Source organism: Myripristis murdjan, chromosome 17 (assembly GCF_902150065.1).
Source record: "Myripristis murdjan chromosome 17, fMyrMur1.1, whole genome shotgun sequence".
NCBI lineage: Eukaryota > Metazoa > Chordata > Actinopteri > Holocentriformes > Holocentridae > Myripristis > Myripristis murdjan.
In genome coordinates this window covers 6,959,254-6,973,025 of record NC_043996.1, presented here as the reverse complement: position 1 = coordinate 6,973,025, position 13,772 = coordinate 6,959,254, and the positions used below count along the sequence as shown (strand labels likewise).

Genomic DNA, 13,772 nt, shown 5'->3' with positions numbered 1-13,772 from the left:
TGCAGAGGGGAGACTGAAGGGGGTCACCTCAGGTGGGCCTGCTGCTTGCTGCCAGTGAGTTGAGGCACAGCAAGAAAGGCCTTGAATAATACTGCAGTCTCATCTGCTGTATTAACCTGATGTTAGAAGTTAAGAGCCAGTGGAGTCAGGAGGACTGACACAACAAGTTGTGCCTTTATTAAAGCAGATTATTTGTCTCCCTCTCTTTTCTCCTCCTCGCCTTTTCCAGAAGTGCTATACAGATACAGTCACTTTCATTATTACCACTGAGGATGAAATGTAGGCCAGTATAAACACACAAACACACACACACTCAAAAACACAGGCACAGGGGATAGCTTAGGCACCATGCCAGCTGCTTTTAGTAGTTCAGTAACTAGACACACACACACAAACACACACACAGCACAGTAAACCAATACTGCTGGCTGTAAAGTATGGATCGCAGAACGTCCTCTGTAAGAAATCTGCCAAAGCCAGTGTTGTTGCTTTCACTCTCTGATACATTCCAGGACATCTAACTTCCCCTCGTTCGCTTTCACTTCTTCCTGTACTTTTCTCCAACCGGTTTCCAAGAAAGTGTCAAAGGGAAAGATCCCCTCTGCATTTGAACAAGCTATCTAATCCAACAAAAAACCTTCAGAGTCACATCCTGTAAACCATATCGCCTCTGATCACAGGCCCAAAACGACAAATCGCGCTGGAATTAAAATCAAAGAGGGAACGGAGTCAAACATTTGGAGAGCAAGCATGTCGAGTCTTTCAAGAAAGCGTGCTGGTTTTCATTTGCTTTTGCCGTTTTGTTGATGCCAGTCCAAAGCGTCTACCCAGCTGTGTTGTGAAATCCCTGATGATGCTACTTATGAAATCTGCTCCTGGGGTATCTGTCTCAGGCCAGGTTTCCCAGTGGGAAAAGTCAAAGTGAACGCTGGCAATCCCACGGTTTGGCACAGGACCATCATGATGTCATATCACCATCCAGGCCTGCTCAGCAGTGATGTTGGCCGGCTGTGGGAAAGCTAAAGCCATTGCAACATATCTACACGTACACTTGGTCAGTCTGCCAGTGATAAATAGCTTTGTCACAACATTAATAGGAAAAATAAGGGGAGGTAACAGGAGACTTGATGGAGCAGCTTGTAGTTTAGAAAAGGCAAAAGAAAAAAACTAAGCAACAAGGACACCTTTGAAACCAATTGAATTGGCATTAAGACAGTTGTTTTTATTGAATATCAGTTTAAGCTGTAATCTGAAAATCGTCGTCACAAGGACATCCAGGTATTGAAAATGATCTCAATTTTGTTTTATCGGAGAAGCAAATTGAGCTCAAGCAAGTCTCCTCATAATGAAAACAGCATATTCTTATGGAACGTATCCTCCCTGAATATGTTTTTTATTTTAGCATTGTTGCATAGAGTTGCTCTGAAAGCCTTGCATTCGATGGTTGTCTTTTTTTTTTTTTTTTTTTTTTTTTTTTTGTATCTGGAAAAGTGCACGCCTCTTCAGAATGGAAGCCTTATTGTTGATCCTGCTGGCTTGACACCGCGGTGATAAATGACACACACACACAGAATCAGCAGCCTCTCTGCAGAGCGGTGGGCGTGAGAGGAAACATAAAGGTGACTCGGGTTCACTGAGTATCTGAGTATAACAGATGGGATTTGGACCTGGGTCTCACACTGCACATGGGAAACCAAACAGCCGCCGGTCGGCCAAATTAAACTTCCTGGTTAAGGGAAATAATCGAGGGCCATGAGGAGAAAAGAATCCTTGCTCTACGTGATTTCTCGCTGAAGATCAAGCAACAAATTAAAACCATAATAAAAGATTTATATGCTGTCATTCAGAGGGCGCCTCTCTCCCCCCTCAGAGAAATACAGTTTATCATCTCTGCAACAGGGAATGTCAGTGAGAGTATGAATGGTATGTACTGTATTGACACTTGTCTGTTAAATAATAACCAGGTCACTCTTGTCCTCCCTATTACTTATGAGCACACAGCACACCCTACAATGCACAGTTACATGAGATACAAAAGGAATGCATTTTTACATGAGAAACAGCCATTTACATCGGATATAATAGACAGATGCAATCTAAATTCTGTCAAAAAACACATTTGCATATTGCAAGTTGAAGAAAGTCTCGGTGATGAGTGACAGTGATTAAAAAGTCCTAGTTTAAGGCATGTGGAGAGTTTTTCTTTTTTTTTTTTTCATTATTGTCATGAGGCATGTCGTCTCTCGCCCTGTTCTGCTGTCTTCAAAATGGAAACAGACAAATCAGAACGGACTGAACGGATTTAAACAGGAGGAGCAGGGAGAGGGAGGGGAGTGTTGGCCGTGCGGGGTAAAGGACGTGCATAATAACCGCCACATTTACAGCATAATTAAGTGGAAGTGGAGAATTAAGCAAAAGTCTGATTCATGGCATGAGTTCGATCTGTGATGTCATGGAGACGGGTGTGGGCGTGTGACTGTGTGTGCTCTACAATGGTGTGATGAAATGTGTCTGCGTATGTCTCACTGTTTTCACTCCATGAGTTCATTCATAGTTTGTGGTGCAGCAGCTGATTCATTTGCTGTGGTTGCCCAGGGAAATGAGACAAACAGACCCTAAAGACACCTTCATATCTTGAATTGCAGTGTGAAAGCTATTCCCGGCTTCATTTTGGATGAAATCACAGGGACGTACTCCGGGTACTGAGCCGTAGCTCCTTTGCGACACACACACACACAACTCAACTGTGTCAAAGCTTAAAAAAATAACTTGTTTGCCTCTCGTTACCTACATCTCCTCCTTTGTAACAGGTACAGATTTAATGGATAAATGTTTAAGGTATAATGGCCCTCTGTTGGATTTATCTCATTGTTGTGCTTCATGAAATGAGTTGAGCGTCCCTAATATTTTAGACATTCAGCGTACATGTAAATCTTGATTTGTCGCTACAGCAGTGCTGTTTTCGTCTCATCTCTCAGTCCCAATTACACATTTAAAGCACGCTAGGGCCCGTTACTGCTCAGAGGACGCAGACTGACTCTGTCCTCACATGTGGTGAGGTGTCAAACGGCCATGGCTGCTGGATTCTTCTCCCAGTGCGTGCAGGGAAGTCATGCTGCCCCCTGCTGGTTGAAGCCCAGTGAGGCAGGCTTGAATTCCGAAGTGGGAATTTCATTTCTAATAAATGCATGAAATTATTCAGTGAATGGATTAAATGCATGAGTGAGTTACAGTTAACATTTCAGTTTTGATATAAGGACTGTCTTCATCAGTGGACTTCGTTTATGGATTTGACAGGCATTTATGGACTTTGATATGAGTGATGATTTTGTTTTTCTCAGCTGGCACATGGTAGACTGACTTTGGTGAATGCAAAATCAAGCATGGGGCCTAAAGCTGCAGAATGTGTTTCTGGTGTCACATCACTTTTTTGAGTCATTTATTCTACTGCCAAAATAATTAGCACTAAAGACATTTTAAAAGATGGCACTTTGCTAAAAATTAAAGCATGATTTTGTTCCCCTCAAGCCTGCTTTCACATGTACAGTTATTGGGACAGCTGGGTTCTGATGAGAGGAAAATATGAAGTGATCTTGCATCATTAACGATGAAAGTAGCAGCTGTGATCTTTTCAAAGGGCACGCAGCCTGCAAGAGATATCTCTTCATCTGCATCTCACTAGGCTTTTGTTTGCCTAGCAGCAGACTGTTTTTGTGGGCGACAGTCTGTAACAAAAAAAAAGGAGATGATAAATTTTAACCTTAAAAACATAAAATATAATGAGGTCACTATAAAGTTATGCTCCTGTAGGAATATTATAGAAGAGAGAGAGAGAGAGAGAGAGAGAGAGAGAGAGAGAGAGAGAGAGAGAGAGAGAGAGAGAGAGAGAGGAAACGATGACAGACTTTTGAGATTCACCCGCTAGGAATTTACTCTCGCAGGATATTGAGACGCACCCTCATGTAACGTCATCACTAGGCGACAAAAACACAGCACACTGCCTCTGTCGGTACCATATATTTCACACGTGAGTTACACTTTTAAGTTCGTTAAATTGTGTGTTTTTGTGCTTATTATGTGCCGATAAAGCTACATGAGTAATTGTAATGTGCTTAAACGTTTTGGTGAAACTGTCCACTTGTTTACACGAAATGCGGAGCCAGTGTGTGTTATACAGTTTGCATGTTAAGCTTTAGCATGGAGAACTGTCCTGCTAAATAGAGTCAGACTAGCTGTTTGGTTATCTCTTACGAGGAAACGTCATGCCAGACTTCATTAAAAAAAATAAAATTTACTACTACTACTACTACTACTACTAACAATAATAATAATTAACGAGTCCTTATAAAATTTAATGTTCCGTTCGACACTACTTAAGGCCCTTTCTTAATAATAATAATGTAATAATTCACTAAACGGCTCTAATTCACATCACATTTGAACTCGGGCCGTTAAATTTGAATAATAAAAAAAGACCGTTAACAGTTATCGCGAGGTCTTAACAGTTAATAACAATTAAAATAATAATTATTATAATTATAATAATAATAAATAAAAATTTGACAGTGAGTTCTTAACAGTTAATTAAAAAAAACAACTAAACTTTCAAAAATAACAGTTAGGTCTTTACAGTTAATACAAAATTAACTTAATTCAAATAAATAAATAAAATTAGGTCTTAACAGTTAATAGAAAAATTAACTGAATACAAAAAAAAATAACAATAACAGTTAGGTCTTAACAGTTAATAAGATAAATTAACTGAGTTTTAACAAAAAATAATGTTAGGCACTGGAGGTCTCCTGTCATCTGTTTTCTCCTCCGTTTCAGACAGAAGATTACATCAGGCATCCCAGTGGCGACATACACACTGGAAGGTGGGAGTCATGCTTCAGAAGGTGGAGGAAAAGAAGGCACAGAAAGGGGGAGGAAAGAAGAGGAGGCACCCTGGTGAGGAGGGGGAAGGAGGACAGAAGAAGAGGAAGGGAGGTGAAGAAGGAAGGAAAGGTCAGGGAGACGGGGGCAAGACGCGCCTCGATGCCCTGAGTGTGGGCTACTTCCGCCGAGTTGGAGAAAGACTCGGTGAAGGATTCGAGGAGGACGAAGAGAGAGGTGAGAGGGGTTGTTTGTTTTTTAAGTCAAGAACATCAGTGTCTTGAGAGAAATACAGGAATGAGCAACTGGTAGATCACATTCTTTAAATTCAGCCCCTCAGTCCCATCTCTAGTATCAGCTGATTCAGCTGTGAAACACACTAAACATCTAACATACATAGTTAGAGGGCAGAGGCCTCTTGTAAGCATGTGTTTACCATGTTAATTCAAGTCAGTGGATGAAACCATCTCAAGTAAACAAAACCACTGATGTGAAAATTTAAGTTGCTTGGTTATATTTAGCAATAAGAAACACTAAGCACTAGGATCATTTTAAACATTTTAATGTGGTAATCCACAGGTTGGTACTGTAATAGTAATGTAATAGGATGCCACTGTTGCAACAAGTCAGTTGGTGAATCTTCTTCCCTCCTAGATATTACACCGTCAGCTGTAAGTGGGATTTTCGCAAAGTGTAAGTGCTTAGGAACCACAGCGACTCAGCCAGCAAGTGGCAGACCACCTTGTTTTTCTGGGCTCGGCCTCGGCCCCTTAGCTCCAGTGAAGGGAAATCTTATTAATGCTTCAGCTCACCAAGACATTTTGGACAATTCTCTGCTTCCAACTGACTAAGCCCCAGTGTACAAAGCAGCTCCATAAAGGCGTGGCCGGCTGAGTTTGGTGTGGAAGAACTTGACTGGCCCACACAGAGCCCCGACCTCAACCCCATCCAACACCTTTGGGATCAACTAGAATGCAGATTGTGAGCTGTTCCCTCTCATCCAGCATCAATGTCTGACCTCACAAATGCTCTTCTGGATAAACAGGCCAAAATTCCCACAGACGTACTTCTAGAAAGCCTTTTGTCCATATCATGTATCTCTTGTGCCTGAGGCAGACGTTAAAGGAAAGACCCGTGGATGAGAATAGATACATCACTGCAACAATGAATTACAAACCTTTGTTCAATTCAGCCCACAGCACCTTGTGAAACTTGTGAATACTATAAACACTGAGTACCAAATTTGTATAAATAGTCCCCACACTGAATAATTAATATGCTGTTTCTGCTCTTTGACGTGGGCTTTGAGTGTTGGCGATGGGGCTGAACAGTTAGGCTAAGCAAAATAGTGACAACACAGCAATACGGTCAAGTGAAATATCCAAGTTGCTGCCAAGAGCTAGTTTTTTTTGTTTGTTTTTTTGTTTGTTTTGTTTTTGTTTTGTTTTGTTTTAAATAAAGGTAAAATGTGTGACTAAACACATTTGTAAATTAAGTATTATGGTGCCTGGCCTACAAATTGTTTATTGCAAATTGCATGTTTATTTGGAACAGACTGGAACAATCACATCATTATCTTTTAAATAGTTTTTTTCTGTGGAAAATTAAAACTAATAATATTGTGGATCATATCACAATCTGAATATATGTCAAACTAATTGCAGCATGACTTTTTTTTTTTTTTTTTTTTACTTTATCACTTAGCCCTCGTTGGCAGTGCACACATCTCCCTGCTCTGTGACCTCATGATTTTTATGGTCCTTTTTTGGGTTGACCTTTTGTATAATAACTCGCTCTGCAGTGAGTTTGTGTACCAACACAGACCCTGTCATTTGTAATAAAATGTGCTTTGCCTTTATCTTCATGTATTGCCCTGTTGGTCTTATGTGGCATTCTCCATATCTTTTCCAGTGATGTTTGTGGAGAATGTACTCACAGAGGTAAAAGGCAAGGCAGTGCTGGTGGCCATGGACAGAACAGGAAGTGTGACTCTCCAGCGGCTGCTCCCATTGGCCAGTCCTGACCAGGTGGGGGCGGTGCTGGCTGAGCTGGGCGGAGAATCGGGTTCGGAGTTCAAGACGGTTTCGTGCGACCGATGTGGGGGTCACGTAGTGGAGAGCGCACTCAGACAGATGTCTAGATGGACAGGTACATTTATTAAATCTTGTGTTTATCAGTATTAAACTTGTCAGTTTGTTTGAAAGTTTTCACAGAGTGCTGCCTCTTTCTTTTGCTTATCTACAACTATGTAAAAGGAAAGAAGTCAGAAGGGAAGGTTTACTCTGTTTATTACAGTAAAATTAGATCTGAAATGCTATGATCTTAAAAATTAAAGTGACATTTTCAATTCTGTGCACAAGCAATGGCATATAGTAACTGGTTGTCAGCTTTGTACATATGTGTGCAAGGAGCAACTGGGAAGAGATGTTGGCTCTGAAGGAAAAAAAAAAACCCTTAAAGTTATAACATGGACATTATCGGTTATGTTTTTACCCTATTGCAGGACAATTTCTGCAATTGGAACCTGCTTGCCATAGTTAGACAAAACGTGGCAAAGGGGTGCTGTTTTTTCACAACAGATTCATAAATAGTATTCTCCAAATGAAATACAGTCAGTCATTAATATTGTATGTATGTAAGTATGGCCTATGTGTGGAAAACACTGGTCTTGCAACAGCTTACGCTGTGCGTCTCTGCGTCTGCCTTAAGAATCATCACAGCAGGAGCCGCCCACCACCACAGAAGAAGGAGAGGAGCCTTGTGGAGCACTGGAGGCCCAGGTGTTGTCTTTAAGTCAGGTGGTGAGAGACAACAGCGCAGAGTTCATCAAGCACACGCACGGCTCACACGTGGTCCGGACACTGCTGAACGTGTTAGCAGGCTGTGTGGCACCACCCCGCACTGAATCCCGTCCAGGTACACACACACACACACACACACACACACATTACACACAGCTCACTGTCATATGCATCTGTACATTCACATTTACCAGTTTAATTCATGTCACGTTTTTCAAGGTTGCTGCAGATCCTTAACAAGTCTGAAAAGGCAATAAATTCATTCATGTGAAAATGAGGCCTTAATTGATATTAAATCAATCTTTAAAAGTCTTATAAATTCTTCAGACATGGAAAGTAAGATTTATTTGGAATCGATTTTTGTGATGCTGTGCTGTAAAATCTCAGAAAGTAATTGGCAGCTAACAGATTATTTGATTATTAACACTAACCACTGCTTTAACCAAGGAAGGCTTTTTACCAAAGATTTTAGAGAGATTGGGAAGTACAGATTTAATGAAAATTGGCTCTGTAACCCAGCATCATGGCTGAAACCCGTTCAAGGCAGTGAGCATGAACATGAGCATAATGGGAATCAAGGCAGTGGAATCCCACATGCAGAATGAGAAAAATCAGACTGCTCAGAAAACAGGCCAGTAAACGCCAGACATTTCCCAGTTCTGTCCTACCCTCCACTTCCATCTCTGACCCCAGCACCTTATTTCAGATTTTTGTATTGTAAAATTGGTCTTAAATGTCATTCTGAATGGCATTAAAAAGCTTTAAAAGTCTTAAATCCAGCTTGCCTCCAGCTACAGAAACCCTGTTTTTCCCTAGGTGCAAAAGAGCGCAGTGTTGCCCCTCAGCTGACAGACTTTGAGGCTCCCACTTCGTTTTGGTATGAGCTGAAGAGCCTCACCGAGACCTTGATGAACAACATAAACTGTAAGTCATCATTCGTTACCCCTCTTCCTCACACAGAGCAGTTTCTGAGTCTCCCAAGCAAAAGACAGTTATGTGAGCAAATTTACATCTTTGCCAGAAAGATTAAATTTGCACATTTGTAGCCATTGAATGTAAAATATTTATTTTTTCTCTGTGTCACACTGCTTTTCTAGTAAGCGTGACAGACGCTGTTGCCAGTGCGGTGTTTCAGACCATGTTGACTACGTGTCACAGAAAACGACCAAAACTCTGCAAACAGCTCCTCAGGGGCATCATGGAGTACCTGACAACTCGCAGCGCTGCTCCCGGAGTCAGGTTAGAGACAACTCCTCTGTGGTTAGGAGTTTATAAGCTTTAGTCACGCAATGAATTCTGAGAGGATTTCAATGTGAGCATGCCATGAAAAGTTATGTGAATGTGTGCATTTTTAAATAAATATTTTTATTCCCTGTAGTCCGCTTCTGGTCTTTCTCAAAGACCAGGCCTCTAGTCGCCTCATCGAGACAATCATCTTGCTATCCCACAAGGCCATTCTGCGTGACCTCTACAAGAACCATCTCAAAGGTCAGCTGGTCAACTTGGCTCTTCATCCAGTCGCCAACTTCCCCATACAGAGACTAACTGCAGCCTCAAGCAAATACAAAATGGTAGGTTACAGTTTGTGTTTGTTATACTGCACGCATTAATAGAGTAAGCATTTCTGAGCGACAGCATTGCCTTTTTCTTTATTTCCTTTCTCCAAATAGTTCTTGAGGTTGTTTGATGAGCTGGTGCAGGGCGTGGAGGCCATCTTGGCTGCAGGTCACATGGGTGTGATCGTCCAGTTGGCTGAGAGCTGCGCAGAGAGTGGAGAGAAACAGGGCGAGATGATGCAGTGCCTTCTCCATGTAAGGACTGTTGTCTTGTAATGAACCTTAATTTAAATCTCTGTGTTAGTATTGTGATCTGCTGTGGAAGAACTGACAGTCCACTCTGGTCTTTAAACGTGAAGTTCTTACACTTCCTGTCTGTTTTAGACTGTTTTTTGGTTCCCTTTTTTATGGATAAAACTTGACTTTATAATAACACAACACGGGTGTCTAAAGTTTACTGGTGGTGATTGGATATTCTGCTTATTTCTTACACTCCACTGACTTCTCTATCTCAGGCGTTCCACTGTGCCGAGCCTGGCACTCGACACACCAGCTGCCTCCCCCTCTTCATGTCTCTGCTCACCTATGAAGTGTACTACCACTCGGACACAGCAGAGGGCAGCATACAGACCGAGGTACATGACTGGGAGTCAACAAATACATTATTGTGTAAACAAATATGTATGTGTGAACTTTGATTCTAGTCCAAAACTTTCAATTCACTAATGTAGCTGTATCACAAAAAACTACACCAAAAATAGAATGCAGCCCTATGAAAACCTGAATGTACCTAGCAAACATTTTGATATTGAACAGATGTTGACACAGCATCCTGTTGATGTAGCATCTGCTACCAGTATGTGAAATCAGAACCAAAATATAAGTTTGAGTTAATTTAGAGCCCTGAACTGATGTTAGAGTGTGAAAAAGCTGTACAGGTACACGCTGTGTATAAAACAAAACAACAGCTGTAACCTAAGCCATCATAATCACAGGCAGAATAAGCCTCAAAAAAAGGAAAAAGGGTGGGAAAGGGAGGAAAGTTGGGAAGGATCACAGAGAGAGGGAAGCCCCTTCCAGGCTGTCTAGGAGCGCAATATTTAGCTCATCAAACACTGTCAATTCAGTGAAATCAAACCAAAATTAATGAACTCCAAAAAGGAGTAAGGCAGATTATTACAAAAAGAATAAACATCAAACACGCAGACATAGCCTGAATTAAAGAAGCAGCAGCAGTAGCGCACCAGAAGGCAGACAACACAGCGTATCTTTCTGACATCAGTTCAAATGAATTGTTATCATGCCATGTTAACACACTGTGAAAACTGCTCGCTTGTTTGGACTGAAGTTGAAATTGGCAACAGCTTGCATGCTGCCATTCGTCAAATGTTTGCATAATTTCCACTGGAATGTGTAGAATGTTACAACTATGATTTATGGATCATTTTTAGGTGCCTTTGGCCTCTATCTGTTACCACGGTTCCCGTCTGGTCCAGGCACTGGCCAAGTTCAAGGAGCGCTCGCTCCTCCTGAACAGCCTGCGCTCTCTGACCCCTGCTGACCTCCTGACCCTGGCCTGCGACCCCTCGGGCAGCCACGTCCTCCAGGCCCTCATCACCACATCCAGTGACAAGGGCAGGGGCAAGATCCTCAAGAGGCTTGAGGTATGAGCTAAGAAGAATTTTCAGAATAAACTGTCAAAGATAGATGTGATGTTTCAAGCTAATTAGTATCAAGCTAGTATCAAGCTAATTACTGTTGATACTGGCATGTTACCATGACAAAAAACACATCAAGCAGTGTGGTACAGTAGAACAGCCACCAAGATGCTTTGCTAATTGACCAGACTTAACTAGAACACTTCTGAAACAGCTTCTTTTTTTGATGTCTCAGTTTTGTGTGTGAGTTTAGGTGGATCAGGACTCATCTGAAGATAAGGTGGACTGGTTGGTGCTGCTGCTTTGTTTTCAGCTGTTGAATTTTGCTCTGATTGTGGCAATCCATAACCAAGAGCTGTGGCTCTGTCAGTTCAAATGCTGCTGCTTCTTGTAATAAATCTTTTTCACAGTAGCCATTTGACATGAAATAGCACAGGTAAACACTGGTGTTACTAATGGTACTGATGAAGGCTCCATATCCTTAATGTCTAACAGAGCCAGGCCCTGGTGCTGCTCCGGTTTGCCTCACTGGAAAAGCTCTGCTACATTCAAACAGAAGTGAACTGGGAACAGCTTGTAGAGCACATTAGGTTCACATGTCAAAAGAAATTCACAATCTTTTGCAATAGTGTGAAATTATTGTTAATTTTCATGCTGTTGCAACCACTCTTAAAGGAGCAGTAGCTAAAAACACTGTATGGAATATAATAAGCATTTGTTTCTAAGGTGTTCTTGTGTCTCATCCATCCTTGTCCATAATACTTGTATCCAGAGCAGCGTACAGTGAGCGAGCAGGTTTCTGCTAATTTTCCCAGTCATATTTTAGAACTCCAATATCATTTTTCCTACATTTTATCCAGCCATTGGTTTGCATTCATTCAGACTTTAAACTTTCTTCACATCATAATAAAGTCATCAGCATTAGTTTCTCTAAAAGCAACAGTACTGTTGTGTCTTGATGACTTGAAATTGGACAAAGTGAAACAGTCTCTTCATCACATGGCAATGACTTTGTTCGTCGCAGAGGCAGAATATTATGAGGTGGGTGTATTCACCCAAAAATTCAAATTTGGAAATCAATTGGTATTGATTGGAGGCTGTGAAATCTTTGGTACTCCTGAAGGATTTGCACAGTGGTTTGCTGCCATATAAAATGTGGGTAACTCCTAGTAAATGGGCCAAACTTTCAGAATCTGTCTCCTTTCATCCTTTTGGCCACGCATGCATCCTTTTATCCTTTCTCCATTCAGCCATACATGGAGGGTTTTCATGTCTTTGATCTCCCAAACTCAGTTGTGCCTCTTTCTGCCGGCCAAATGGCTATTGATTGAACAGGGAGGAAAACAACTCAGTGTGGAATTGGACCAGCGCACAGGCCCTCGCCTCCCTCTCCACACAGTGCTGTGCACTGCTTGATCTCCATGCTGATGGCATAATTATACATATTCCTGCACATGCTTGAAAACCATGTGATGCATGATGATTTTTGTTTTTCCTTTGGGACCCATAATGCTCAGTAGCACCTATATTTTAAACCAGCGGTTAAGAACAAAATACTTCAAAAAAAGGTTTTGTAATTATGTTTCCCCCAAGTCATTGCTTTTGAATCTGTGTGAGATACTTAGCTGAGCTATTAACATTTCCCTTAAACATTAACAACATAAAGAAACATGCACAGAATAATACCCTCAGGGCTAGTTTGTCGTATTTTGACTGTCATATTGCTCCTGTAATTTGGCTTTCCATGGCTCATTACCCTCTTGCTCCCTCCTACCGTGATTCCCCCAGGGCCAATATGTCCAGATGGCCTGCTCCAGGTTGGGCAGCCGGGTGCTGGAAGCAGTGTGGAACAGCGCTTCAGTCAGTCAGAGGCAAAGCATCGCACAGGAGCTAGGTAATCCTTACCTTCTGACAGTCAGGTTTTCACTCTTTATTTCATCAGTTTGTAGCCTAGGGCACATGTCTGTAGATGTAGCTAAGTGTAATTATTTATTTATTTATTTTTGAAAATGCTACTTAAGCTGCCTTCCACATTCATGATGTTCTTTCTCCCCTCTCAGTGCCGAGTGAAACCCAGTTGAGGTCTGACCAGTTTGCTCGCCACGTGTGGGCCAAGTTTGCCCTTTCACACTTCATGAACAGACGAGCCCACTGGCAGGAAATCCAGACCGGCCAGTCCAAGAAAAGGAAGCTTTTCAGTGACATTCTTGAGTGACAAGTGGAAATTTTGACATTTGATGTGAATGTTCCTGTCAGTTTTTTTTTAAGTATGTAATTGGATGAAAATAAAATATGAATATGTCTTCATTTGTGTGTTGATCATGGTGATTCTACTCAGGGTTCAGGCTTTCAGATTAAGGAGCAGAAGAACTCAGTTAAATTAGCATAAACTCGTTTAGTTTAATGACTTAATTTCACTCTCAATTTTGGGTGTGATGGTTTTTTTCTGCTTATCTGCCATAGTGATTGAGGACTGGATAATCAAAAGGGAGATGCTGCATCATACCAGAATATTGAACACGTGTTGACCATGGTGACACCTTTTCCCTTTCCAAGAGAAACTTTTAAACCCTTCTGTGTAAAGGTGGATTTCAGAGAGTTGGAGAAAAAAAACCCTGAGCATCTGCTGTTGAGACGTCTTGCACTTGAATCACTTTAGGACTTCAGTCAAACTCATTTTCGCAGTGAGTCTGAAGTTCATCTTTGAAGATAATTGATGCCCTTGTTCTACTAAATGTCACATTTCCTCCTGATTTCTGATTGGAAACGCACTTTGAGACCGTAAAGAAATTGTTCTTCTGCTCCCAACTCAGCGATCCCTTCATTTTCTCAGGCAGGCTGGAGACATGTTAGTTTCCTCACATGAGAAAACACAGATTTTG

At 41.5% G+C, this 13,772-nt stretch overlaps 1 protein-coding gene across 3 annotated transcripts; it reads left to right on the top strand.

Moving 5' to 3' along the window:
- The first annotated feature begins 3,968 nt into the window (after window positions 1-3,968).
- nop9 (NOP9 nucleolar protein) lies at window positions 3,969-13,197 on the top strand. Of its 3 annotated transcripts, none has more exons than XM_030074264.1 (12): window positions 3,969-4,027; window positions 4,835-5,112; window positions 6,787-7,023; window positions 7,585-7,791; window positions 8,493-8,600; window positions 8,774-8,915; window positions 9,055-9,247; window positions 9,347-9,487; window positions 9,748-9,867; window positions 10,684-10,896; window positions 12,679-12,784; window positions 12,951-13,105. In XM_030074264.1, exons 2-12 carry the CDS (start codon window positions 4,887-4,889, stop codon window positions 13,103-13,105), a joined length of 1,848 nt encoding a protein of 615 aa, XP_029930124.1. In that variant the 5' UTR covers window positions 3,969-4,027; window positions 4,835-4,886. The 3 variants fall into 3 exon arrangements, with proteins under 3 accessions (XP_029930124.1, XP_029930123.1, XP_029930125.1); XM_030074263.1 differs by having other exon boundaries at window positions 3,979-4,027; window positions 4,831-5,112; XM_030074265.1 differs by lacking the exon at window positions 3,969-4,027 and having other exon boundaries at window positions 4,887-5,112; window positions 12,951-13,197.
- The last annotated feature ends 575 nt before the right edge of the window (window positions 13,198-13,772 follow it).